Consider the following 27,960-nt stretch of genomic DNA (forward strand, 5'->3'; position numbering starts at 1 on the left):
TCAAAGAGCAAAGGTGGTTTTAAGAAGAAGATAGATTGGATTTACTAGATGACTTCTTGAATTAATGGCGGAGCATTTGGTATCTATATTTGGTACACAGAGAAGAATCGAGTTATTTGCCCTTTTTATTTTCAGACTGGGGCTTGCAAACATGGTGATAGGTGTTATTAGGATGCCAAGCATCAATCCAACAATGTCAATCGGTTAATTTTAGAGAAAATTACCTTGCACCCGCTATTTTTTGGGTGAAATTAGTGACGACCTACTATTATCCCTAAAATTACATGGCAACACGCACAATTACAAGTTACCCACAATTAAATTGTGTTGTCAAATGAGTAATAAAATTACCTAAATGCCCTTAGTCTATAATGAAAAACGACAACAATGCCCCAAATTTAATACCCTATCATACCCAATTGGGTGAAGGGATTTCCATCTTCTACCTATACCTTGGCGGAAACTGACCACCATCGCCACTGTCGGAAACCACCTCACCCTTCCCCCTGCCAGCGACTACCCCCATCTTTTACCCCTTTATTATTATTATTTTCCTATATTGGTAGATTAGACTACCACACGCTCTTTTGCGCAACCACTCCCTATGGTTCTCAAATCCACCACCTAATCTACAACATTCCGGTAGGGTAAAGACTTTCTCCTAACCAATTATTGTCATCATCAACCCCGACGAGTGTTAGTTGGCAAAAAACCAATGCTTCCATGTAGGAGGTCATAGTTTGAATTCCTTCAAGTGTAGGGCTTAAGCCTTGCTTATATTAATTACATAAAAATCCCCTGAAAAATGTAATCAAGGTGCGTGTAAGCTAGCGCATATTAGGGGTGTCAATAGTGTAGTTTGAGACGGTCCAGACTAAAAACACCCAACCCAAACACAACCTGTTTGCAAATTTACGGTTCTAGGCTTGTTTTAGTTTGGTGTGGTTTGGATTCGGGTTAACTAACAATCTGGGCTAATGATTTATGATATGCAATAAAACAAAATAAATAGTTGAATATCTTGCAACAAAAGCCAAACTTCAATCAAATCAAAACTTCAATCAAATCAAAATTGCTATTGGTTGATTTCCGTTAGAAAATTATAAGTCATTCCATGTTGTAGAGAACCCACCAATTCCGTAGAAATCAATAACCAATATAGTAAGTAGTAACATTGGGACTGCAAGTTCATTCCCTATGCTCCATCGGATAGCCTCAGTAACAAATCCTTGAACCAATAATCCTTTTAAAATCCATATTGTGCTATGATTGGTTGTCTTGAAATTGGGTTATTGCTATGTGAGAATGTAGATTTTTTTCCCTTATATGAAATATGTCTCTGCTTTAATTGGTAATTAGTTTGATGTGTAGAAGAAGTACATTCAACTGTTTGATTGGATAATTATTTATTTAATTTGAACAAAATTAATAATTAAACCGTGCATTCATACTTAATCATTTTGACTGTCCTTTACAATTAATAGAATGACTATTTGATTTTTGAATTCATGTTTAATCTTTTTTACTGTCTATACCAAATACCAAGTGGTAATATGACAATTCGGACAATATTTAGTATACAACTGTAAAATGGGCTATAAAGGGTTGTAGTTTGGTTTTGGGCTAGTTCAAGCTGTGCTTCCCCAACTCAAACGTAATCTATTAAGCTTTGGCTCATGCAAGTTTGATTTGGTTTTAACTGTTCAACTACAAATTGACACCCCTAGCTCGAATGAACCTCATATATACAAACGGCTATCGTCATCATCAGTTATAATCAGACAAATAAAAAGTCCAATTTTGTACCCACTCAAATGAAGGAGCAGCTAGCTATAGATTTCTTAGAGGTGTTCCAATCATCGACTTCATCACCATGGGGAGGAGGAGCTATAGATTTCTTAGAGGTATCCCAATCATCATCTTGCATTTGGTAGTGTTCTTTAATTCATTTCAAAGAAAACACAAACGATATAGAACATAAGGGTTTATGTTGACATACCAAACTTATATTTCATTTCACAATTTATAATGGACAAAAATTAACAAACCACTTCATATCACAATTTATTATGGACAAAAGTTAACAAACCATTTCATATTTGTACCTATAATGGACAAGGGCCCGTTTGGTTACTTGTGCCAGGAGATTTCAAATCTATGGAGTCATGGTTTATAAAATTAACAATTTGGTTAGCCTGAATATTTGAAATGAAATTTATAGATTCATCCTAAAAAGAAATATACGGAGTCATGATTCAAATGTATAGCATTTTTACAATAAGGGTGAAATCTCTTAATTTTACTTAATACCCCTAACTTTATGGATTTATGTTTTTTTAATGTAAAAAGGTAAATCCCTAGATTTCATGAATAAGGATTCACACAATTAAATGAGTATAAATCTCCTATCTCGGAACTCTTCTGACAAGAAAAATAAAATTTTAAAATTTGTTACTTGTTATTATTATTATTATTATTATTTTTACGTGGCTAATTTTAATCTATATCACCAGCTATTCCACCTCTCTGCTTCACATGTAGGATGATTTAGCTGTCTTCGGATGTATGATACCTTTTTACCTGTCTTTATTGGCCGCGTTTCAAGTAGTGGCTTGTGTGGATTATGGGCTGCTTTTCATTCACTCACCGAGTAGCGAGTCGGATTCGCGATTCGCGCGACTGCAGATCGTCAGGCACTTTTTTTTTTCTTCCTTTTTTCTTTTCTTCTTTTGTTGGTAATTGATCGTCAGGCACTTATACGTTACAAACACGCTGTGTATAAGGACTAAGGGATGCCCGTCTACAAGATCTTTATAAATGTAACGTTCGATGTTCCGTTTCCTTTTATCTAGTTTCTGATGTTCGAAGTAATCTTGCAAGATCCGCTTAAAGACCTGGTGTTCCGCTGAACACAAAATATATTAAAACGACGATATCGAGCAGGTAAATTCCAATCCCTAGATTACTTAACAAGACTCTTATAGTTTTCACAGGGAAAACGGATGATAGTCTTTGAATCTGGTTAACTGAGACCTTGTTTGATTTTACGTTTTCATGTTCAGTTCCCACCGTTCTGCGCTTCTTTGTTGTTTCTTGACTCATTTTACTTGGCATTGACTACAAAGACGGGTTTCATCATGATCTTCATAGGGTTTGAACCAAGAAATAGAAAGATATGCAATGAACATAGACCGTTATTTGTTGCTTTAGGGGATCTGGATGCACGAGCGAGGATGGCAAAACCAAATGTTGTTTGCCGCTTTCTCTAGTTGTATGAAGCTGGACTTCAGTATACAAGCGACTGTGTCCGATGACCTTCACGTGAATGTATTAATTTGGTAGGATTTATGGGATGAGTGATTCGTTTCTTTTGTTTGAAATATTGATTTCAGGGATTTTTCCAGATAGAGCGATTTAGGGACATTGCAGAATTCGAGAATGCATTGCAACATTAATGTATTGATAGTAAGTGTGACATGGATTGCAGTCTGCTTGACAATGCGTTAGAATTTAAAGATCATATGAATCCCCTTACAAGTTACAACATCACCATGCTGTGATTTCTTGAGGCTGGATTCTACTTTAACTTGTATGGTGAAGATAGACATTGATTTTCCCACTACGAGCATAGTTTGTCCTTCATAGAAAGTTTTCATATCTCCCAAGTTGCAAATCTTGTGAACCATGTCTCTTGTTGAGTCCATTTTGAGACAACCTGTAATTTTTATCTAGTAATTAGCCTAAGATAGGCTTGCCAGCTCATTTGCTCGGCTCCCTACGTCATGGATGATGGAAATGAAAATCATTTACATTTCCTACCTCAAGCACTTTACTCAACCTCTCAATGGTTGCTTTAAAAGCTGCAAGCTGTGTGACCTCCCAATTTTCGTGAGCTGTTACAGAAGACGAGTCCGACTTGCAGAATGTTCCACCAGATTTGAGTAATCTCCTACTATTTTCTTTTATATTTTGGGCCATTTAACATTGATGGATATGACTAGGAGTCTATAAAGGCTGCCCCAAAAATATGTTGTGATCCAAGAGGATACTTCATTGCTGTTGCCAACAACTAGTTTGAAGCTTCTTAGCAGTCATCTTTTTTTCTAAATTGTTGGTCAAGAGACATGCTGATGCAAAATCACCTCCAAATTGGTCTTCTTTCCTTAGGATAGTCTGATTACATGTGTATTTGGCCTTTGATTCTATGGATTTATTTTGTAATTGGCCAATTTGATGGGTCTAAAATATGTATGGAAAGGATTCACTTAGGCCGTTCATTTTTATCATAGGAATCTATTATGGAGTCGGTTTCTAATTTTGAGTTGGAAACTATGTTATACAATGTGGGTATAAATGCAGATGTAAATATGTAATTGCTTAGTTGAGCCAAGAACTGATGAATTGATTTTCGAGATGTTTATTGCTGCCGGTGAGATACCACCAATGCTAATTTCTTCTCCTTCTTGATGCTTGAGCTTCCAACAAGATTGTTGAAGTAATCCCAGAATTAGGGTTCACTTTCAGGACCTGTATACAAGTTGCAGCAGCCTATTGGAAGGTTTAGGGTTTTGGCTAGGGCTGGTAAGTGATCTAGGGTAGCTGATTTGGTAGTTTTGGATGCTTAAAAGGGTTTCTTAAGCGTTAAGTCAGATCTGGGAAGTTTGGGACAGAAATAGATAAGCTTTGGAAAAATCTGGAAAATCAGAAGTCCGCAACTTTTCTATGAAGAAGATGAGTTGCAGAAGAATTTCAAACTAGGGTTTAAGGGCTGGAACGGATTGAGGGCTTGGGGAATCCTAGGGCAGATTTGATTCTAGGGAAGGGAAAAGGGCTTCAAAAGGGGCTCGGAAAACAGGGTTTACACAAGAGGAGGTGCTGCAGTTTGCACAGAAGCAGGGAAGGGCAGGGATAGTCTACGGTTGCGAGGGGAAGGTCTTTTGATCTAGAGGATGGGGTTGGAATTGCAGAAAACAAAAGGGAACAAACCCAAAGGAGTTTGTGATGGGTTGGGGGTGTAGAACTAGGCCAAAAAAGGGAGGGAAAGGACTACTAGGGTGGTGGACAGAGGGGAAGAGGGTTAGGGTTTGGGTGGTAATGTCTTGCTTACTTGATGTGAAGATCTGAAGTTGCTCTCCGTAGGATGATTGACTTGAAGATTGAAGGTCTTGAGGTTGAAGAAACAACACTAAACGAACCACAGGTTCTCCTGCCAGGATTCTCATGACTTTACCAGTCTGTATTCTCAAAATTCTTTTTCATTCAATCAAATCTGAAAAAAAAATAAAAATTTACACTAGAAAGGTAAACAAAAGATTCAGACTCCTACTGGGTTCACCCTTTTTTTAATCTGAAGAACCTGCTCCATCCATCAATACACTCCATTACTCTAACCACCGTAACCTATGATCTTATGTATCTCAATCAACTACTCCAAGGTCTTAAAACCTGAAACCCTTATCTTTGAGTTTAGATCGTGGAGAACTAGCCCCCTAGTTGAATCTCTTTAGTCTAGGGTTACATCATAGGGTTAATGGCTATTATTTACCTTAATTGAGCCATGCAACATGGGGAATACATTCATGAATCCCCACATTCTAAATACTAAAACAAGCATCATCCATTAAGTAGTAGGTGGACTGGAGAGCTGCACCTCGAGTCCCTAGATGCATAATAAGTGCTTCCTCCAAACATATAGATGGAGATGAGTGAGAGATGAAACCGTAATTTAAATTAGCTAAGAGTTAGTTTTTGTTTCTGTTCTTCTTACTCCTTCTTTGGATGCCAGTTGGTTACATTCAGTATCTTGCTTTAAGTCTAATTGAGTTTGGTTATAAGAGTAGTCTAGTAGTTTGTGTGTGTTTTTTGGTTGGGGGGGGGGTACTATGGTGTTTTTAGTGACTATTGTCCTATTTTTGTTAATTTTGGCTGATCTATTTGGGTCATCCAAATTTCATCAGGGCTGTTTGGAATTATCACTGCCATACCTGGGGTTCAAATTTTATTTTAAATTTTTATTGGAAACAACAGAATTCACTCTGAACGAGGAGAAGATAATAATAGAAAATTAAGGGCACCCAAAATGAGCAAAAATAGCGGCCATCACCTACCTCAAACATAACTACTACAGTAGCTACAGGACAACAACCCCACCACGCACTCCCTGCATTTTTAACATAGTAAGTTTCAGTCCATTATTATTACTATTATATTTTCTAGGTTAATAGATCCTTTTTTATCTAACTAATTTGATATGTATAGATCCGATTGTTGTACTGAACTTACTTGATACATAGTTAATAAATTCCATAGAAGTGGTCAAAGTTTGTTCCTTTTCAAATGGCATAAGGAATTAGCATAATGGCTTATTTTCAAGAGGAATCTATGTCCAATTCACGGTATTAATAGGTTCATCATGGAGTTTTATTTGCTCAATGTGCATTATAGGAACTTCACTTATTGCTTTAGTAGTTGAATAGTTAAATATATTATTGTAAATTATTGAAGGAACTAAATGCAGATACAATTCACAATCCTTCCCTGGCCCTATAACCTGCAAGCGAAGGCTTTCCAATCGTCCTTCTGAGAGACAATGCAGCCTCAGGAAGAGCCTGTTCAGGATGCGGAAATGGATTGTGCAACTTCCAATCCAGCAAATTCTGCTGAGAGTTGGGCCAACTTCAGAGACGATGATATAATCCACCAGCAAAATGCAATCTTTGCTGAGGAAGCTGAAAAGATGCCATTTGTTGGGGACAAGGCAAGTGCCAATGATGATGCCATTCAAAACACCTATATATTGCGGTCTGGTTTGCTTTAGGTGGCTGTTGCTGTTCTCTTTTTTTCAATTGATAATTATCATACTTCATGTATTAATGCAGGGCATCTGGCTTTTCTTTCTGTTTACTTGTTTATGATTAATATTTAATACTCTTTCAATTTAGTATTACTCAATTTTAAATTGTATTTATATGATAGGGACGGGAAAAGAATAGACTAGGTCCTCCATGTGATGCAAACAAGAAAATTCAAATAAGCTGTATATCCCCCCACCCCCCCCCCCCCAAAAAAAAAAAAAAAAAAAATCCAGTTGCAACACTAAATTCCCCTTTTACTGTCATCTTCAAGATTCACTCAAGGTACCAGAAGCTTGGACACCTCCAAGGTTTTTTATTTGGTTGTACCAAATAATTATGCATTCTTGAGATTTTAGTGCCACCTTATGTCTGATTGCAATTGTTAGCAAAATCTTTTATTTTTAGTGAAGTGTCCAAGAGATATCATTGTGAGGAAAGTCTCTGATTGCATCAGGTTCTGGTGATTGGGCTAGTTCTCAGGTATCAGTTACGATAGATACAGGTAGTAATGCAAACTTCAGAGAAATGTCATGGGGTGGAAGAAATAGAAAATAAAGCATTATGGTGATAGTATCAGAGCAAAAAAAATTAGGGAAAGGCTCTAACTGCGTCTGGTGGTCAGGGTCAGCTAGTTATCAGATATCATTTACATAGAGACAGGTGGTGAGTGCAAATTTCAGCGAGAAATGTAATGGAATGGAAGAAATAACAAGTGAAGCAATATGGTTTAAGTATACTTAGACCATATTGTTGTCTAAAAGGAGAGGATTCATGAATAGATGCTCAGTATAGAATTTTTTCTCAAGTTTCAAGAAGGTTTTTTTTTGGGGGGTTCATTTGTATCTCTAAGAGAGTAATCCAGGAACCAATCTGGGAGAACTTAATCTGCAGGTTTTATGTAGGAGCTCCCCAGGATGGTTTTGGTTACTAAGAGACTGTCTTTTTCTCCCATCCACTTAAAAAAAGAAAAAAAAGATACCCCCAAAAATAGCAATAACATATAACATAATAAAATAAAGGGATAATTACCAATAGCCCTTCTGTTATAGCTTAATTACTATCTTATCTGCAGTTTTTGAAATTACTAGTGTAACCTTAGACTTTGCTGAAATTACTGGTGCCCCCTGCTGTCAAATTCCGTTAGTTAACTGATGACATGGCATCTTTGTATTTTTCAAAAACCAAAAATAACCTTGAGGTTTGTTATTACTTATTTACCCCTTATGTCAAATTTCAGTACTACCTTAGTATTTGGGGAATAATAAGCCCTAAATCTGAACCCATCTTCTTCTCTTACCAAAGAAAAAACCATCTTCTTCACTTACCAAAAAGAAGAAATAAAAAGAACCCATTTTCTTCCTCATTTTCTTGATGACCCTGAACCCGTCTACTTCCTCTTTCTCTCGACAAGCCCTAAACCGATACCCAAAGAGGTAATAAGAATATGGTAACTTTGTTATGATTGTGGAGAGCGATCACCTATAGGGACTGCTATTATGTTTGAGGGGATTCTTGCAAAGAATCTTCTTATTTGGTTGCATCTCTCATAGCCTTTGATTTTCTTCTGCGTCTTTGAAGAAATCAATCGCTATTGAACCCCATAAACCCCTTTGTTGTCTCTGACCATATTCTCTACCTCAGAACCTCATTTCCTTCCTTTGTCTGTTTTCCATTAAGCAGTTGGAGAATCTAATGAAGGGAAGGAGTTTATGTATATGCCCTTGCAACCTAGATTTGCACTATTGACTGAGATGGTTGTTGTCCTCTCTGATTCTCTCTTCCAATCTTTCGTGTCACTTCATATTCTGACCATACTAGACCTGATGTGGTTTCTTACTTTCTTAAAACTGATTGTTGTCAGTTTTTACCCCATATACAGAATTTGTGTTCATCAGCCAATAACTGTCAGTCTTCCATTTGGTTGATTTTGTCAAGTTCAATTGTCATTCTGAAAACAGGATTTAGGGATGGAATTGCTCGTCAGTGGGAACTAATATATGTATGATAAACTCCGTTTGTCCCTCATATCCAAAAGTTGGGCATTCGTGTTGTCTCAAAGCTTCCCAAAAGCAAGAATTGCAGAGCTAGACTTCTATTTCTTTGGGAGCCGACTTTTTGAAATCCAAAATGACAAGAATATAAGGGCAAATTGATATTCCATGTGTTTTTTCTGAATGAGGGTAATATTGTCTTTTGGTTTCTTAATTCTAATGAAGGGCAAGATAGATCACACATCCAACCTTAACAGCCTCTGAACACCATTAGAAGTAAATGGGGCAACAGTAATTTCACAAAGAGCATGTTGTGATTAGTAATTAAGCTATGATACAGGGGAGCATCAATAATTGTCTGTAAAATAAAGTAACATAGTCACCCCCGTCTGCTTCTAGCTTGTTTTGTCATCTCTATCTGGATGTTAATCTAACAATCTCTATCATGGTGCAGGAACCTCTCTCAACATTAGCTGCTGAGTATCAATCAGGCAGCCCTGTCTTGCAGGAAAAAATAAAGGTTAGTTTTAGCCATTTACTTATGTATCAATCTCACCCAACCTGGTGATGGCTTGCCCAATGTTGCCAGTTACCCTTACTAGTTCTTGCTTTTACTGTTTTTTTCTCTTATTGTATCATGTGGTGCTAAATTAGAACTTACTTGGGTCCAAAAAATTCGATGGTTGGATTTGCAGATTCTCAGTGAACAATATGGTGCAGTAAGGCGAACTCGGGGAGATGGCAACTGCTTCTTTCGTAGCTTTATGTTTTCATACCTGGTATTGCCTAGACTAATGAACCTTATCTGCTCTATTGTAATTGAAAGTCTATCCTGTAGCTACTTGGTTGACAGAAATTGACGTGTTGCAGTGATTTTAGTGTAGGAAATTTTGAGACTGTTGGAGTTAAGTTATAGGACCATATTCTTGAGTCAAAAGGCTCTGTGGTATCAATGTGTAATTAAGCTGCTAAACAAAATCTGGATTATGGATCAGGAACATATTCTAGAATCACAAGACAAAGCAGAAGTTGAACGTATCACTGCAAAAAAGGAGGAGTGCCAAAAAACACTCCAGAGTTTGGGATTTGCTGACTTCACCTTTGAGGAATTTTTTACGGTAAATCTATGATTTGGATTATTTTATTATTTGGGTCATAAACCTGTTTCTTTTTATGTGATTGTGAACATAAAAGGGATAGAGATTTTGAATTGTGAAGTAGATTATTATCTGCTAGGTGACTCTTGGCATTTCTTACCTTAAGGCGTCTGTTGGAATAGGTGCTTTGTAGGTGTGTTACCTTCTCAACCTTTATTTGCAATAGGGACTGTCTGAATGACATCTCTATTTGTGTATTTAGAACTTGATACCTTCATTTAGTTGCGCCTTGATTCCCAAAAGTTCATTTACGCAGGGTACAAAAGGATTGTCATAGATAATTTGAAAGGTTACCTTTTCCTCGTTTCATTGTTAACAGCTGTCATTGTCTTAAACATCTTTCGAGTAGATTTGAAATGGAAGTTCTTATCCTCACCAAAGGTGAGAAAGTAAGGTTATAGATAATTTTCACACCTTGAGGTGTTAGTAATAGGTGCTTTGTAGATGTTGCCTTGCCAACCTTTATGAGTAATACAGAGTGTCTAAATGGCACCTCCATAGCCGTATTTAGAACTTGATACCTTCATTTAGTTGGTCCATGTATTTACCAAAAGTTCATTAAGGCAGGGTATAGAAGGGTTTTCAAAGATAATTTGAAAGTGACGTATCCTTGTGTCACTATCAATAGCTGTCATTGTCTTCAACATTTTTTGAAATAAATGAAAAATGTAAGAGTATTTATGGAATAAGTTTGTTATAACTTATAATAAAAATGAGAAAGTGAGGTTACAAATCATTCAACCCTGAGTGTCAATCAGCACATGAAATTAATGAATGCTGCCAGAAATAAAGGTCAGCTTGTTTGAAAAACATGGATCAGATAAATGCCTTGTATGATATTTTTGTTTTGTAACTGATCATTCAGATAATGCTAGTTGATAGACTAGCCTGTTCAGCTGTTTTTATTGCACTTGAGTCAGCTTAATTTATCTATTTTTGCTACAGCAGTTTTTTAACTGCCAGCATGTTACAACGTAATGCTTATTTATACAGAATGGGTAAGATACCTTTTCTCAAATGCTGACAGCTGCAATGCATGCGTGCATGAGTGGCCTTGGGTGATAATAGCAAAATGGCCTACGCCCAGAAACAGATAAACCAGTATAGGTTGTGCGAGTTGCAAGGTGCATGCATTCAAAAGCCAGATGTTGATCTCATTTCCCTCCCATAAACATAAAGGGGCAGCTGAAGAATCTCCAACCTAACACCTCTAACTAAATCATCATGGGTTTAGGTTTTGATATAACCACGGATCTAGGGTTAAGGGTAATGAGGTAATTTCCCCTCGATTTTTGGTTGCCTAGGAAATTCCACTAAATAAAGATAAAAGTATTATGGGTTGCCTAGGATTGGTAGAAAAGAGACTAAATCATTTTGGATGGTTGAAAGGACGGGTATGGGTTAATCCAAAATTTTGTGGGAAGGCTCTTGGAGAAAAGGGAAAAGTTACGGTTGATCACATTGAAGGTGGGATGGTTTAGTAGGTAGTAGGGTTAGGGCTGCAACAAGGCCGGGCTTTTGCAATCCCAAGCCCAGCCCTATATATTATAATCAAGCCCCTGACCCTAATTTAGGGCCAATGATTAATGTCCCTGACCCTAAGCCCTATAGGGCCAAGCCAAGCCCATTTCCACCTTGATTGGACCTATACTTGGCCTTGATTGGCCTTGTCTCTGGCCTTGTCCCTAGCCCTGGCCTTGATTGACCCTATACTTGGCCTTGACCCTAATTGGCCCTTTCCTTGTCCTTGTTCCTAATTCATTCAGATCAAGCATCAAGGACAAAATTAGGGCTAGAATCAAGGCCAGGGTCAGGGCAAAAAATGGGGTATAAGTTGGGACAGGCCCGGCGGGTCAAAGAGTAATCCCAGGCCCGCCCTTGGCCCTAGTCAGGGCTAGAATATTTTGGCCGCAACCCGCCTTTAGGGCCAAAAACTTGAGCCCAAGGTCTATTCAGGGTCAGGGCCATCAGGGCCAAACTTCACCCCTAAGTAGGGTAGCCTAATTAATTTTGGGGAAACTAGGAAAGGTAAAAGAAACCTCTGGTTGGGGTGTGGAGGGTTAAGGGATAATTCTTGGTAAAAGGGAATGGAAAGGAAATCAACGGTTAGGTGTGGGGAAGCTTTTAGGATTTTCACAAACCCAATTGAATGAAGATTTAATGGTTAGGACTTGGATCTTGAAGGAAAAGATCCTTTTTTGCAATATCTTTCTTTTCTTCTTTCTGCAGCAAAGAGAGAGAGAGAGAGAGAGGAGAGAGAGAGGGTTGGGAGGGGAAGGGGTCGTAGGGCAGGGTCAGGTGGGGAGGGGCCTAGGTGTTGCCGCAAGGGTGGGGGAGGGTTTCTAGGTGGGGCAGGGGCTTACGATGAGGGGGGGGGGTAGGGGTTTTCTTGGACTGTGAATGGGACAGAGGGTTCTTGGAGATTCTTGGGGATTTTCTTGATGTTTCTTTGTCTGAAACAGCAAGTAAAAGGAGCCGCAGGGTATAGGGAGAAGAGGAGAAGGAAGAGAGATGAGGGCTGGGGTTGGGAAGGTGTTCAACTTGTTTACAGAGTCTGGAAGAAGCAGGTTGCTGGACTTGCTGGAATCGCAGGACAGAACTTGAAGGCTTGAAGGAACTGTTTGGAAATCTGAATGGTGCTGAATATTGAAGAAGATCTTCTCCAAAACCGGCTGAGGACCCCTCAGAACAGGAACCCTGGTCCTTAATAACTTCTTATTCAATAATCCAGTCTGAAAATAACATTACATGAAGAGGCTATTTATAGCCTGAGAATATAAGACTCTAACTCAACTTGGAACTCCTTAATAGATAAGGTTCCAATTACATCTTCGACTGGACTCTTATCCATAAGGCAACTCCTAACAGATAAGATAACTTATCGTATCTCGACAACTTTAAGGAGGAAAAAAATCACTGTGAGATTACAGTTCTTAGATTGAAATTTTTTAAGACACTTAACTTGGGACTCAAACAAAACAACTTTAACTCAAACTACACTTCTCCAAACATAACCTTACTCAACTCAAATTGCAAAATTTGACTTGATTAAAATTCTGGAAAGTTGTAAAATTAATTTCAGAAATAAAATTAAGGCTAAAAATGCCCAAAATGCCCCTCTAAAGATGTTTGGCCGGCTTAGGGTGGCTTCTTGGAGCCATCCTGGGGGCCCCATTTGAATTTTTGGCCAGGGTCCTTGTGTTCACATCAGTTTCTCAGTTGATTGCCCTCCAATAAGATGGCTTCATGATAAAACTAGATGAATTTACTACCAGGCTGCTTTCCAACTACTACACTTACATAGTTGAGCAAAAGGATAAAGGCTTGTTTTTTGACAAAGTGGTTGTTTCCCCTTTTTCCCTTACAAAACCTCTATTTTTATACCTATTAGCGATGCTGCTGGTAACTAGCAAACCAAAAGATCAACTATCGTGCTAATTCCACCGTACTACCAATCTGAAATTTCCCCATGGTATGGTCGTATGGATTTGGTTAGAAGTTTTAAGATTATCAGTGGAAATGATAAGAAGAGAGGTAGTATAGTGAAAAATATGCATTGTAGGACCTAGCTAGCTCTCCTATCTGGCTTGACCCTGGATTGTATTATATGTAGCTGGCTGGACAAAGCTTTCCCGAACTTATCCTTCGATTTAAATTTTCTTTCAACAGTTCGTGCTTTGTAATGTCACTCCTCTTTTCACCAACTATTAGATTCTAATCCTTGCAAGTATAACTTCCAGTTATTTCAAGAGCAGCTTGAATGTGTTCTTCAAGGAAGTGAAACCTCCATAAGGTGATCCCTATGCTCTTGTGCTCCTCCTTGATATCAGTATTTGAACAATGAAATAATTGGGATTGCTTGATGGTAGATATTTGTTTATTACTAGTACATTCATCGAAATTAGAAGATTCTCTGACAAATTATATGTAAATATTTTTTGTTTCAGTCATGATGAGCTTGTTAAGAGGTGCCGAGATCCAGCAGTTTCAAATTATGGTGAGATATGTTAAGCTTGTGATGATGTATTTATTTATTTTACGCTTCAGAATTTTTTCTAATAACATTCAATGTCCAGTTGTAATGTTCTTTAGATTTGTCACCTCCGGTGAGATACGAAGACGTTCTGACTTTTTTGAGCCATTTATTATGGGCCTAACAAATGCATCAGTGGAGCAGGTCTGTCCAATTCCATTTCATCAGAAATTTTTAGTTGCTAACAGCTAGGATTGGAGCCTAGCTTATCTTCACTTTTAATTCCCTTAACTCTTCTCTCCCTCTTAAGATTCGAGCTTTTGTTTAAAGAAAGTTAAGATATGCAAGCACACAACACACACATGCATGTATTGCTGCAGCAGACTGACATATTGAAACAGTTTTGCAAGACATCAGTGGAACCAATGGGAGAAGAGAGCGATCACGTGCACATCACTGCATTGTCAGATGCTCTGGGTGTGCCAATACGCGTTATGTACCTTGACCGCAGTTCCTGTGATAATGGTGGCGTCACTGTTAATCATCATGATTTCATTCCTGCAAGTGATCCACAGGCTCTTGCTGCAGGGGGTTCTGGCACCATGAATCCCTTTATAACTTTGCTCTACCGACCGGGTCACTATGATATTCTCTACTCCAAATGACATTGTCATTAAGGTATAACTGTTTAGTAGTTTTTATGCGTGTATCTATTTAGATGCATTATTTGCACAATGCTTTATCAGCCATGGTACATGGTATCTGATCTTGTGTTCTGATTGGATGAGACTAACCATTGCACCACAGCCCAATGCATTGTGTTAGTTTTTCCTAGCTGCACACATTGGGTCATTTGGGTGGTGTTCTGCCTTGGTTGTACGATGTGGTTATTCTGTTTGTTTTTATTTATCTGAATTTACTTTCAAGATTCACTTAATTGATATCCCTTTTTTTGATTCTTTAATGAAAGAGAGTTACCCAAGTTGTTTTTTGGTTCATCTGAATTGTCACTTTTAAGTGAAGTAAGATGAAGGGAAGCAGAATCAAACATGAAAAAGACAGGATCTTCTCTAATCTTATTATGTAGGCAAACTTGGACATTTACAGCATATGATGAATTTTCCAACCTCTCTCTCTCTCTCTCTCTCTCTCTTTTTGTGCCTATTCTCATACTTTCTAAATCAAAGCTGGTAATTTAATAGAGAAGTAATACATGTAGTTTGGGAATTCCCCTTCTGGATGTTTGGCGATGTAGCATACAAAAGGCTGAGGATGTGCCGATTTTTGTGATTAACAACCTTAAGCTTTATTTTTTTTACCAGGTTCCATTAATGGTACTAATGGATCACTAATCATCACCATGATTTATGTGTCTTTTTTTTTGTGTGTGGCTTATAGCGTCTGTTAACTGATTATCAATGATTGTGCAGAAAGCTGAAGGCCATTTGTCATGCATGGAGGGGAGAGGACGTTCATGTCTTGCTCTTGGACTAGTGTTTCTGCTTGTCGACAAGAAGCTTCTGGTCTTACGAGTGAACCAAAATGTTATAGAACCCAAAAACATGGGGTGGTTTTACTCTGCAATTCAATATTTCATGAATTTTTCCATCATTCTGGTTTCATCTGGAACCGAAAAACGTGGGATGGTTTGTTTGCTAGTCAATATTGCATGAATTTCTGATCAATATTCAAGTTTGCACTGAAATTGTTTTCTGGTAGCTTAGAGATTTGATTTATGGAAGGGATGAGGATCCTGCTGAGGCATGGATGGGGATGATTCTTGCCTGTCTCATGTGTTTCTGGAGCATGGCACTATGGCAGGATCTACTTACCCCAAACTTAATGGATAGGGTGTATGCATCATCATCATCTTCTTCTTACCGGGAACCAATTGCTGAATCTACTCCAGGGTTTCTTAAGAAAACTGTTTTGAGACAATAACTCTGTTCGAACAATGATCATTGTAATAAAAGGGTTAGTCCACCAATTCTAAAGATGGTTTATCGAGCAATTCTTAACGTTATGCATCATGTGGCTTTGAAGTATGGCTTGCCTCTGATTACCTAAATCTAAGTTGTTTTAAAAGTCACTGCTTTGACGGGCACACTAAACATTATCATTGTCATGATGTTGCAGTTCTCCTTTGTGAATGATGTTTATGTATGGGAGTTGTGATGATATCGTGAATCATTTGAACAACATTCACGAGGACAATGCTTTTATGCTATCCAATTGCGTCGGTGGTCTGCCCTTTTTGTGCTATTCCCCCACTTGATCTTAAATTCTTAATACGTTTTCCCTATATTGCAAGTGGAAAGTGTATCGGCTTGAAGGTTCATGTGAGGTCACATTGATACTGTTTCGCAGGAGTTTTGGGTAAATTTGCTTGGAAGGATTGTAGTTGACCTTTTAGAGAAGTATGGCTCAGCTCATTGACCTTGCATAAATGCCACCCTGGACCAATTTAAAGGATTGTAGTTGATCTTCTGGAGGAGTATGGCTCATTGACCTTGTATAAATGCCACCCTGGACCTAAGTAACTATTTTAATTGATCTTTTGGAGGATATATGCCCATTGACTGACCTGCATAAATGCCCTTGAAGTGGACCCAAAACCTTCCAGGGTTCCAATTGGGTTGGGGGCTAAGAAAAGAAATTATGCGTTAACAGTTGGAACAAGAAAGGGAACAAGAAAAGCATGCTATCCATTGACAACGAAGCCAGCACCGAGGGCTAGTTGCTGTCTCTGATGTTGGCTGGCCTATGCCAGAAGTGCTTCAACTTATTGAAGTAATCAATAGCAGCCGTTGGCCTTCTGATTCTCTGAAGCTGATTTCGACAAAAAAAAAACAACTATGCCACTGGAAGAAAATTGGACAAACATATCTTGCAGCTTTACCAAAATACGCCCGATCCTATTAAAATCGTGGTCAGCGTCTTACTGGAAAGCTTTTCCTACCGATCCAACATTCCAACGGCATGGGGTATCTCTGTTTATCTTTCGGAATTGTGGAAATCATTGGAAAATTTTCAAAAACCGAGGAACGTGTTCTGCATTCCGTGAAACCCAAAAGGTGCGCACATGAAAATTACCAGTATAAAAATTGGGTTAGTCCGATCAGGAAAAGCTTTTCTCGGTTCATTTTGCTCGGTATCAGGCAAAGAAAAAGCACCAAGGGTCGTCGTCTTTGAGCTCCGGAGCAGTCACCATTCACCTCTTCGAATTCAAAAAGAGCAGATAGAACCAATTCAACTTGAAGACTCGGAGCCTCACCAGGTCGGATCATTTGCTATAATTTCATTTAATTATGAATCCATTTCAGTCTGGGGGAACTGCTTGAGTTGTTTTGCAAACGGAAGCCAAGTGGCTTCTTTACAGAGCAGCGGTTGGTCTCCAAAAGTTTTCAGAATAGTTAAAAAGAAAAGAATTCGGATCTCAATCAATACGGCCAATTATAACCTAATCTTATCAGATCCCAATTGACCTAAATCAGCTCCAAAATCGGATTTTCTCTGTAAGCAGTTTGATTCAACAAAGATCTAATACAGTCCAGACAGGCCTCTAGCAATTCTGATTCAGATCGAACCTGTAGGGACAGGCTGAAAGATAAAATATCCTAAAGATTTAAAATAACTAATCTCATATTCTCCCCATCAAACACGCAAAAAGGAAATAAATACTTAAAAACGGTTTGTGGATTTGTGCACTTGGATTCCACCGGAGATCAATTTTTCGTACAGTACATTACAGTCGAGGGAACATAAAAACAAATTAACCCTAGATCTAGAGAGGTTCAGTATCTCCAAACCACTAATAACAAATTTCCACAGTTCTCAATCCAGTGCAAACACCAACAAGTCTCCAACCTCCAAAAACAAGGATAAAGATTCAAGGGGGAAATTTTGTATATATATTTTTATATATATAGAAGGAAGAAAAGTGGAACCAGAGATGTATCCTCAAACCACAGCAAAAACATCCCTCCCTTTCTCAAAAACTCCTGTACACTTTTGATCACTCATTATAATCCAAAATCTTGAGGACCACTCTGTTGTGCCTTCTCCACCCTCACTGTCAACTTCAATGTTACAATTTTGAAATGACAACAAAAACACAGGGAGGGAATGATCAACCAAAAACGGAAAAAGCAAAAAGTCCCTCAGCTCTGCTACACAATCTGGCATCAAAATTTGAAAGAATCTGTCATCGAACTGCTAATATTTAGTTACTAGAAACTGGAGATGTTCATATTACTTGATTTCCCATTCTCTTGATGTTAGTACCAGGAAACAGCACACATGCTCACTCTGCGTCCTTAGAAGAACCTGACGAAGAATCTGTTCCATGCAAAGACTCTTCCCCATTTGCAGAGTTTGATGGGCTGCCTTGATGATTTTCCTCAATGCCACTGGTCCGTGGCTTGGTGGGTCTTGAACGGATATTGATCCCCATGGGGAAAGGCTCCTAAGGACAATACAAAATTTAGGTTCACTATTACCTGTCCTAAGTTATTTCAACCATAATATCACTTGATAAAATAGAAGCTTCCTATTATCAGGAAAAAGAACTGTACTGGCAACACTAGCACTTAAAAGTAGTAAGATTTGTAATCCTGTAAACTATTCCGTGCCATGTCATGTGCACATTCAGGGAAACTAACCAGAGCAACCATAAGCAAGAGTCATCAAATTTTCTTTGATCAGAATAACTCAAAGAGTACAGTCAGCAAGCTTTGGCACAACAGTTAAGTTGCACCATTGCAGCAGCCATCAGCAGCGGGATTGATTTACCCGAAACATGGAAATAGTCTCTCCATGAAGTGCAGTAAGGTGGCATATATCTTTCCACTCCCAAGCCGTACAGTAGAGGGAGCCTCGTGCATTGGGCTGACCTTATTAACTAAAAGGATACCTGAGGTCCTAAACTGTCAAATTAAGTGATGCTCATACCTGATCTCCTGCATTTGGACCATCAGAATGAAATAGAATAGGGCGGCATCGTTTATCCTCATTCATCAAGCTTGAGTTCTGGAAATGAGCAATAAGAGCAGCTTTTCCTTGGATACGAGCATATGCAAGTGATGCCACCTTCTCACTATTAAACTTCTCCCATTTCTTACCATTGAATGCCTGTATTCAGTAAAATAGTGCAAGCAATTTTAATTCCTCAGTTACTTCCATTTGTATAAAGTTTCACATTTTGTTAAAGGGGACTAGGAGCAAACCTGATAGAAAGGAACTATGTGGAGAGAATCAATCATGTTGATGAAAGCGTAGCCCACATTGCACTTGTTCTATAAACAAATATGTAGAAAAATCAGCCAGCTGGGAAACATAACAAAATGAAGGATTTCCAATGCTCTTTCTTCTCAAATCTTCCACTTCCACAACCCTCCCAACTACCCTAAGCTCAACCCCCCCCCCCCCCCCACCTTTTCCCCCACATAAAGAAAGAGAAAGAGAAAGAGAGAGAGAAGCAAGGAAAAGCACAATTTGATAGCAAAGGAAATGAAAATGCCAAGCACTAACTTGCCTTGAAATCAATTGGCAAATAAATGAAATCATAAGTTCCTCGATGGTGTTCATCAATTGCAGCCAAAAGCATCTTTGAGGTATACCTACAATCATGACCACACCATGAAACAGGCTGAGCAGACAAGGGAGAAAAGAAACCCACAACATGTTAGCATGGAAGACTTTTTGCTACTGGATGGATAGGAAAATAACTGATGGAAAAACAAATAATGACAGTGACTAATATTCCAGCCAAAGAAAATCATGAAAAAACTAATTTCCAACCAAATAATGACACAGCATACTAAATTATTTGGTTGACAAGTTTTGGGATTAAAGCAAAACAAAACCAGTATCAAAGATCTCAGAATTCTTCCCCATACGGAACCATACAAGTAATCAAATGCATATTCCAGATATCTTCCAGTGTGATTTAGTTCATTCAAGCGTACAACAAAAAATGTGCTATGGTAAGCTGGTGTACCCACTGCAAAAGGCTGCGTCCACTGTAGTGAGCGGAGAGGGTCATTATGCATGCAGCCATACCAGTGCTTACTGGAGAAGCTGTTTCCAGATGCAAACTGGTGGCTGCTATGTTGCAATGGAGCAAGTTGTCATTGTGCTGAGGTCTGCCTCTAAAGTGTTTACAGCAAGCTGATTACATGAAATATGTATACTTAAAAAATTAAGGAAAAGCATGTTCAGGAGCCTCCTGAGCCTACACAAAAGCATGTGAGTATCAGAGCCCCATAGAAAGGCAGAAACCCCGATCAGGATAATACTTGCTCCAAAGCCCCAGGCAACAATCTCTTCCCTCAAAAATATTTAGAAACAAAAGCATATGGAAACAAATTGTCTGGGCTAAATAAATTTACATTTAAGGAGGTTCAAAGTTTCAGATGGACCTTTCCAAGGTATTTCTCAGATTTGTCCAAGTGTATGGGTTTCTTACTTTACTGAATGCAACCAAATACATCATGGGTAATAAATGCACACACATCAATGAATGTTTATTATCCTATCAAAAAAAAAAAAAATAGCATGTGTCTGACCGATGGTTATCACCCGATGTTAATAATTGGAAGTCTCCCTGTCTAGCAGCTCAAAGAGGAGAAAAATGTATGTGATACTTCAAACAAGTAAAAGAAGACAGAAGGTTCAACATACTTGTTAGGAATGTTCTTTATCATAAGGGTTGTTCGAGTGTCTTCACCACGCACAATTCGGTCAATATCAAGTTCATACTGTTTCTTGTTGTCCATCTGACTGGATCCACTTTCACTCCTACGGCTCCGAATCCGCTCGTTAGGAGCATCAAATGATCTTGGCATAGGAACCATAGGGTTTCTGCTGGGGAACATGTGGCGTCGCTGCTGAGGTGAGTGCATTCCAACACTAGTTGAGGGAATTGATGGGTCTATACAGTTACCACCAACATGAAAGATGTTATGAGAAGCAAGTTCCAAAGGATGCAAGTTAGAACCACCAGAAAACCCCATACTCCCAAGAGAACCAGGATGGAAACTGGAAACATCAGCAGACTCTCCAGCATAGGTATTCCGCCTTTCCCAAATAGAGGGATTGACAGCTGGTGCCGATCCCACATGTTGATGATGGTGGTGTACAGGTAAAACTGTGTTTAGGAGATGAGAAGGTGCTCTTGCAACTCCATGCACCTGTGCTGGGGGACGAGAATGAACACCATTGACAAATGAAGGTGAGTTTGGCCACATCATGGGATTCGGGGGAGGGTGATACGAGTTGGAATTACTCCACATATAATGATGTCCATGAAGTGGGCAGCTCCCATTTCCAGAAGAACCAAACACTGTCAAGAGAGGATACAACAGCTACAATGTTAATACAACAGGAAACTAAAATTACATACAGTAATGACTTTGGGAAAAAAAATTCTTTGTAAATCTTGAGGGGAACCCAAACAGTAAAGAGATGAACTTCTCAATTTTCTTCTAACGAATGATTGGTTGAATCTGGAAATTTTCAGCGTGTAAGAAATGTATAATCAACAGAATGCAATTATGATGTTCCAGGTGAGACACAAAGGAATTGACTAAGAAAATGGAGGGACAAAACTTTTTGTCCCAACATAGAATTGAAATTCAAAATTTCCCATTTTAAGTGATAAGGCTACAAGAAGATGACAGAGAAAGCACTGAGGACATAAAGATGACCCATCAAAGATACCTCAATGTCCAATCAACCAATTAAATGATCAAATGAATGGGAAGGCGTTTCGGCCGGACCTAAATTTTCAAGAAAATTTTAGCTTAAAAGAAAAAAGTATATTTATTTGAGTTTTGCCTCACCTGTTCAGAGACTAAAATGCCAAGGTGGTCGAAATTCCAAAAACAGAATAACCAAATATCAATAGAACAGCAAAAAAATTCCAAAACAAGACGATCAAAGAAATATAGGATCTTTTCCCCCCTCATTTTGACATAGCACCCCATTTCACCAAGCCAAATTTTCTTCAAGATTTTGAACTATGTTAACAATATCTCAGTTTCTAATATGATAATACAATAAGTTAGGAGATAAGGTGGACTACCTAAATTACAAATCACTACTCTTTGCACATGCATCAAGTAATCCCCCTTGTTTAACATGCATCAAGCATAATGTTGTAACTTCATTTTGTTTTGGACATTCATGCGTCCAGCATATATATTTCAGTTAGTAGACTTCCCTTTTTATTGCATCTTCCCGTTATCCATCATTACATGGTTACAAGCATTCATCAGTGAATCAAATGGCAGGAAACTGCTGATTAAAGAAGACTAAACTAAATATTTAACGGACACTTACCACCTTCATTCAGTTCAATTGAGTGACCATTTGAGCCTACTCTGTGGAGGTGTCTGTTATCAATTACTTCTGGTCTGGGATTTATATTTGCTGCCATGGTGCCAGGAGAATTGTAGGGCAGGCCACTAGTTAATCCATCAGGATAATCAGGCAGTGAATGAGGATGAAAAGATGGCATGCCTTGGAAACCAAACTTCATTTGCCCATACGAGTGACTGGTATCACCCAGCCCCGATTGATTACTAACTGATGCAACTCTCACCGGAGATGGTACGCTATTTGGTACACTTGAAGAGATTCCATGAAGGAAAGTATTCTCAATGAATTGACTTATAGGTGGTCGGATTGTAGGGCTTGGACCCTGGATGGCTCCATTTTCCATGCAAGTAGATCCAATTGCACCATGAGACACTGGTCCTGCCAAAGATGCTGTGTGAGACTAAATAAACAAATATTTTTCTTTATAAAAGAAATTAGAGCTGTTATAATGCAAGAATAATACCAAAGCAATCTGATGGTGAATCAGCAGGAGGACTACCCAGTTGATGACATATAATTGGTTCTTCTTGCTCTAGCTCTGGAGAAAATTGTTGCGTCAAGCTACAGAGAAGAAAATTCCGGTTAAAAAATCTATAATTGCAATGGAGAAAAAATTATAGACAAAAAAGTTGACGGAAAAGATAGCCTTGAAAGAAAAAGAAGGTAGCGAAATCAAAAAAGCAAACTATAGGTTAAAGTTGAATAGATTCCATTTATATTAGAATGAGCATATATTTCTGGTGTCCCCTCCCTGTGCTGAGCAAGGTTCGTCTTTCGAACTAGCATATCAATCAGTTAGTTGAATACAGAAGAAAAAAGGGAAAAAAGGAAGTTAATTTGGTTGGGCAATACCACCGTCTTGCCCCACCAGGGCGGCTTGGCTCAAGCTTGATACGCTTCCCTGCAATATCACTCCTGTTCAATGCCCGAAGTGCAGCTTCTGCAGCCCTAACGTCATAGAATTCTATAAATCTGTGGTGGCACTTATGTGGAGTTTCACGGATCTGCATGCCAAGAATTGGAACTAGGTGAACTAGTGATCTTGTATACTTCAGAAAAAATCGGATCAATCATAAATATTGAAGAACCACCTTACCTCCTTAATTTCTCCATAAACACCGAAAATCTGGCGGAGATCATCATTTGAAACAGAAGAATCTAAGTTGAACACCACCAGAGTACCCTGGTTAATATCTTTCTCAGATGGGTTATCCTGGCAATACATAGTTATTTAGTCAACATTTTTGTGAAAGCATGACAGGTCATAAAAGTAATCAGAATATCCTATGCACCTCACATACATAACTATGTAACCCAAGTTAAGTTACCCCCAAAACCAACAGTACCTAAATTTCCTAGTCCTTTCAAACGATTCACTGGATTATATTGCAGCCAGGGGAAAATGATATATCCACTAATGTATGATAAAGGAAAGCACGAACAGGAGCTTACTTTTGGAATTGAGAAGTGTATGTCAAGCTTTCTGCGTCTCAATGGCTTGTTTTGAAGTGCTCTCATTGCATTGCGTGCTGCTCTTATATCATAATAAGAAATCATAACAAAACCACGATGCTTGCAGGCTGTATAAAGAGTACGGATATCTCCATATTGCTGAACAACAAAAACAATTGGTTGTCGGACAATTGAGAAACCTTGGAATCTAGTGAAGAAAATGGTCAAAATATTTACATTATGATAATGCACAAAAGTCAAATACCTCAAATAGAGTCTTTAACTCGGAATCTTCAACATTACTATTAATATTTCTCACGAAAAGTGTTCTTGACGGATGTTCTCCATATGGGTGTTCCCCAGCAACAGAACTATTAGATCCCCCTTGCTGAATCCTTTGGGCCACAGAGGAACCATCATCTCCCTCAAGTTCCAAACCACCACCACTACTGAACAGATCAAAATCTTCTATGTCATCCCCACTATTGAGCTGACCAACATAATCGATCTCATCAATAACCCCAGAAAGCAAATCATCATCATCAGGAAGAAGATTGCCAATGGTTTGGGCCTCAACTTCTTCAAGGGATTCAAATGGTTCCTCTTCCTCATAGTGTGAGGCAATGGTGTCAACAGAATGTCCAATTAGAACATCATTTGATGGCAATCGCACTATACCATTGAACAGAAATGGCACATAGTTAATGATTAAATCAATGATGAATATCTCATGCAAATAAATTCCAGAAATGTATCACTGAGACTGTATAATTGCAAATATATTCAGAAAGACATGCCACAACACTAAGTATACACGGGCTCTGACTAAATGAGAATTTTGAGGAAGAAAAACTTACACTTCCTATTAAAAATTTCTGATAAGGAACACGAAAAGAGACTATTTTCATATTGAGCCCCATTGACATCAAACTTCTTTCCTTCCATAAGGTAAGATGCTGGTTGCACATACAAATTGGGCCTGGTTCCTGCATCCTGGTCCATAGATCCCCATGAAGTCAAAGACATATTGGCAGCTCTCTCTGCCCCTACAACCGGCCGCTCAAAGTTAATCTTCAGCTTCTGTTCTCTAAGTAGATGATTCTGAGGAAGTTCCAAGCATTCAATCGATCGTGCTCCCACCGGCACAAGTTTCTCCATTGGCGACGAACCAACTGATTTGATGCCTGATGTCCGCGGCATTCCAGGAATTCCCATCCCTGAAGAAAGGTAACCCCACATAGCCATTTGATGATACATACTTATATTCAAAAGATGCATGCCTATTGACAATAATAAATAACATGATCCTAAATTCCAGCTTACCCATTGGGAAATCATTAAATCCAAATACTTTCGGGAAGAATCAGTAGATATTTTATCAAACCATAGATTCTTGGTTTTTTCAGTAAACAAAATTTCCACCATGGCAGGGGAACCTCTGAAACCACACTTTTTGTGTCACCCTGCCCCACCCCTTTTAAAGAATTTAAAGAAAGTAAAACTAAAGAGAAGAAACTAACAACCATAAAAGTTATCATTCTGCTGAAGCAAGCAACAAGACGTATCAGCCTTCAGAGGATGTTGGGTTTCCTATGAAAGGATGCCAAACACTAAGATCAAATTTGCATTCCCAATTGTAAACACATTTTTGTTGATCAAGACCTTATAATTGCACTGTTCTCTTCGTTGGTCTATTTTTCTCACAAAATAGTCTCCTCTACAAAAGCCTTATCGAAAGCCAGGCAAGAAAAATCAATGTCTGATCCTCTACCCAAGAAAGAATCCATATACATAGATTGGGCTAAAATGAAATTTCTGAAGAGGCTCCTGCCACTGGGATACAAGGAGGATTATACTGTGTGAAGTCCTACCTGCATGCTTCATGGATTGGGCCAAGAAGCTGTTTATCGACTCGTACCCATGTGTAGTAGGTCACAATGGGGCAACCTCACATTGCAACTTATAGTGATAATAAGCCAAATATTGAGAATTGCAGCTACATTGGTTATAGATGTTCATCATGGTTGCTAAGCTCACAGTTTCAGGTTCAGATTTTGCATTTGTGCAGCCTTAACCCTGTTTCCTAGACAGCCTGTTTCCAGACTTGAATCCATAACCACTTTATTAAAGCAACCTTACCGTTGCAGCCTTCATTTTACATTTTTAACAAGTAACCTGTCTACATTTATATATTGTCGGCAATGGATCCAATATATGCAGTCAATCAGATGCCATCACAAGAAGATTTGAAGGACTGTACAGAAACATATGTAAAGACAGACTCACCTTGCTGATCAGGCAAACTTTCGGGCTTCCAAAATCCAACTTGTCTCTGCCATTGAAGCAAGAATGAAGGAAAAGTATATGAAGCCAATGGTGGAAAGCCATACTAAAATGTACAACATTGTGAATCTGCTGAAGAAATAAACATAAATATAGAATTTTAACCCTAACAATGACTTCAGAAGACTCATACCTCAGCAGGAAACCGCATTTCCTCGTAAAAGAAAGATGAGGGCAAGGAACCACGTTGATCCATTACTTCAGATGGCATTTTGCAGGTTGGGATCCAGAAAACCTCAGAACAGACTAATATTCAAAGCTTAGAATCCCACACCATGTAAAGTTGAACAGCTAATCCAAGACCACCTTCTTCCGTCCTTTAAAAAGGCAAAGTCTGGATGACAACAATACCAAAACATACAAAAGGATTCAAAACTTCAAACAAGAAAACTGATATCAGTCTAATCAATAAGAAGAAATCCGTGAAAACCAATTAAGTTGGACTAGTGAAGGCCCAGCGGGAGAAATTCAGAGAACGGGTCAAATATATGCTACTGTGGCATCAGGCCAAGAGAATGCGCCCGTCGACAAAGGAAATCAAAAGTAATTTTCTGAGCCCATATGTAAATTCACAAGAAATACTCACTGTGTGCGACGACTTAATAGATCAACAACACAAGTATTTAATGAGATCAACAATTGCTAGCTTCCTAAATGGTAAATCTTTACCCAGGATCAAAATTCTGCGCGCCAGATGGCTCCAAAAACCAAATTTCGATACGGTTCAAAATATAAATCGAAGTTTAAAAGATTACAAATCAGAAAAATTAAAATAGGTGAAGAAATGAAGAAAATCCAGCAAAGATCGGCGGGAGATCACACGATACAGAAAACCTAAAATTCATGCAGTAGATCACATCATGACCTCAAAATCTGTCGTAAGTACAGCAAAAGAAGCCACCTTTGGACGGAAGCATACTCGATCAGACAACCAAGAGACTAATTCAACAGCAAATTTTAAAATTGTAGGGGGGAAAGAAAGAGAGAGAGAGAGAGAGCAAAAGAGCAAACAAGCCAAACAAGAAAAAGCTCACCACTTTCTCGTCTTCTCTCTAACCGTCTTAGCTTTCTCTCTCTATCTATCAAACTCCTGTGTAAAAATGCTTTGCAATTTCAAAGACGAACGAACACTGGAAAAGACAGAGAAAGTGAAAGCATTTAAACAGAATGAACTACAGAGCTGAGAGAAGAACGGACTTGGAATGGATTACGGCATAAGGCAGGGGGATTGAAGAAGGGATCTCAGCATCTGTGCCGTGCAAGGACCTCCAAAGCTATGATACCCTCCTTCCTTTTCCCTGCATTGCAAGTTAGAGAGCTAGAAAGAGAGAGAAAAAAGAGTATGTGAGTATAATATTATTTTCGGTTTTTCCCTAAAATCACACGATTTATTCATCCGGCTCTCAAAGCATCGATTTTCAGGCGAACGAAGATCAATTTTCCGGACAAAATTCCCAGTTTCGAACCCTCGCCCGGCAAATCCGAGCGAGAGAAGAGAGAGAGAGAGAGGGAAAAAAAATGAGAAAAGAAACCAGACAAAACACACAGAAGAGGAGTTGAGACTTTGATTTGGCTTTGAAAGGGAAAAGCAGGAAAAGAAAAAAGAAAAAAAATTAGGCGGAGTTGTGTGGATAAACGGCGGTGGAAGAACAACCCCACCTTCCTTCCAAGCACGAGCCTTCCAATTCGGAAGCTTAGATTGGTCTGTCACCGTTAACCGTTTTAACGGCGTCACGCAACCCAGCTCAAACAGGTTCTAACTGGTCACCAAAAAAAATAAAAAATTTTAATTTCTTTTTTTTTCTTGGTCA

At 38.6% G+C, this 27,960-nt stretch overlaps 2 protein-coding genes across 9 annotated transcripts; one reads left to right on the forward strand and one right to left on the reverse strand.

Moving 5' to 3' along the window:
* The first annotated feature begins 2,646 nt into the window (after positions 1–2,646).
* Positions 2,647–15,662, forward strand: LOC149019866 (ubiquitin thioesterase otubain-like protein). Of its 3 annotated transcripts, none has more exons than XM_089147864.1 (10): positions 2,647–2,943; positions 6,505–6,757; positions 9,300–9,365; positions 9,541–9,624; positions 9,841–9,963; positions 13,743–13,795; positions 13,950–13,999; positions 14,079–14,179; positions 14,377–14,653; positions 15,406–15,662. In XM_089147864.1, exons 2-9 carry the CDS (start codon positions 6,590–6,592, stop codon positions 14,638–14,640), a joined length of 909 nt encoding a protein of 302 aa, XP_089003990.1. In that variant the 5' UTR covers positions 2,647–2,943; positions 6,505–6,589; the 3' UTR covers positions 14,641–14,653; positions 15,406–15,662. The 3 variants fall into 3 exon arrangements, with proteins under 3 accessions (XP_089003990.1, XP_089003991.1, XP_089003989.1); XM_089147865.1 differs by having other exon boundaries at positions 6,563–6,757; XM_089147863.1 differs by having other exon boundaries at positions 2,648–2,943; positions 6,518–6,757.
* A 1,304-nt stretch (positions 15,663–16,966) lies between these two features.
* Positions 16,967–27,745, reverse strand: LOC149019867 (protein MEI2-like 4). 6 transcript variants are annotated; one of them, XM_089147858.1, is made up of 16 exons: positions 27,347–27,745; positions 27,184–27,239; positions 26,283–26,483; positions 26,093–26,138; positions 24,664–25,023; positions 24,072–24,478; positions 23,807–23,965; positions 23,451–23,567; positions 23,210–23,358; positions 22,818–22,915; positions 22,316–22,744; positions 20,657–21,317; positions 19,509–19,593; positions 19,201–19,269; positions 18,926–19,105; positions 16,967–18,440 (listed from the first exon to the last, which is right to left on the reverse strand). In XM_089147858.1, exons 3-16 carry the CDS (start codon positions 26,358–26,360, stop codon positions 18,279–18,281), a joined length of 3,000 nt encoding a protein of 999 aa, XP_089003984.1. In that variant the 5' UTR covers positions 26,361–26,483; positions 27,184–27,239; positions 27,347–27,745; the 3' UTR covers positions 16,967–18,278. The 6 variants fall into 6 exon arrangements, with proteins under 6 accessions (XP_089003984.1, XP_089003982.1, XP_089003983.1 ...); XM_089147856.1 differs by having other exon boundaries at positions 23,207–23,358; XM_089147861.1 differs by having other exon boundaries at positions 16,969–18,440; positions 22,316–22,726; positions 23,207–23,358; positions 27,347–27,744.
* Positions 27,746–27,960: the final 215 nt, after the last annotated feature.

This window comes from Hakea prostrata, chromosome 3, assembly GCF_041222555.1.
Source record: "Hakea prostrata isolate BN-2017 chromosome 3, UWA_Hpros_2, whole genome shotgun sequence".
In the NCBI taxonomy this organism is placed as follows: domain Eukaryota; kingdom Viridiplantae; phylum Streptophyta; class Magnoliopsida; order Proteales; family Proteaceae; genus Hakea; species Hakea prostrata.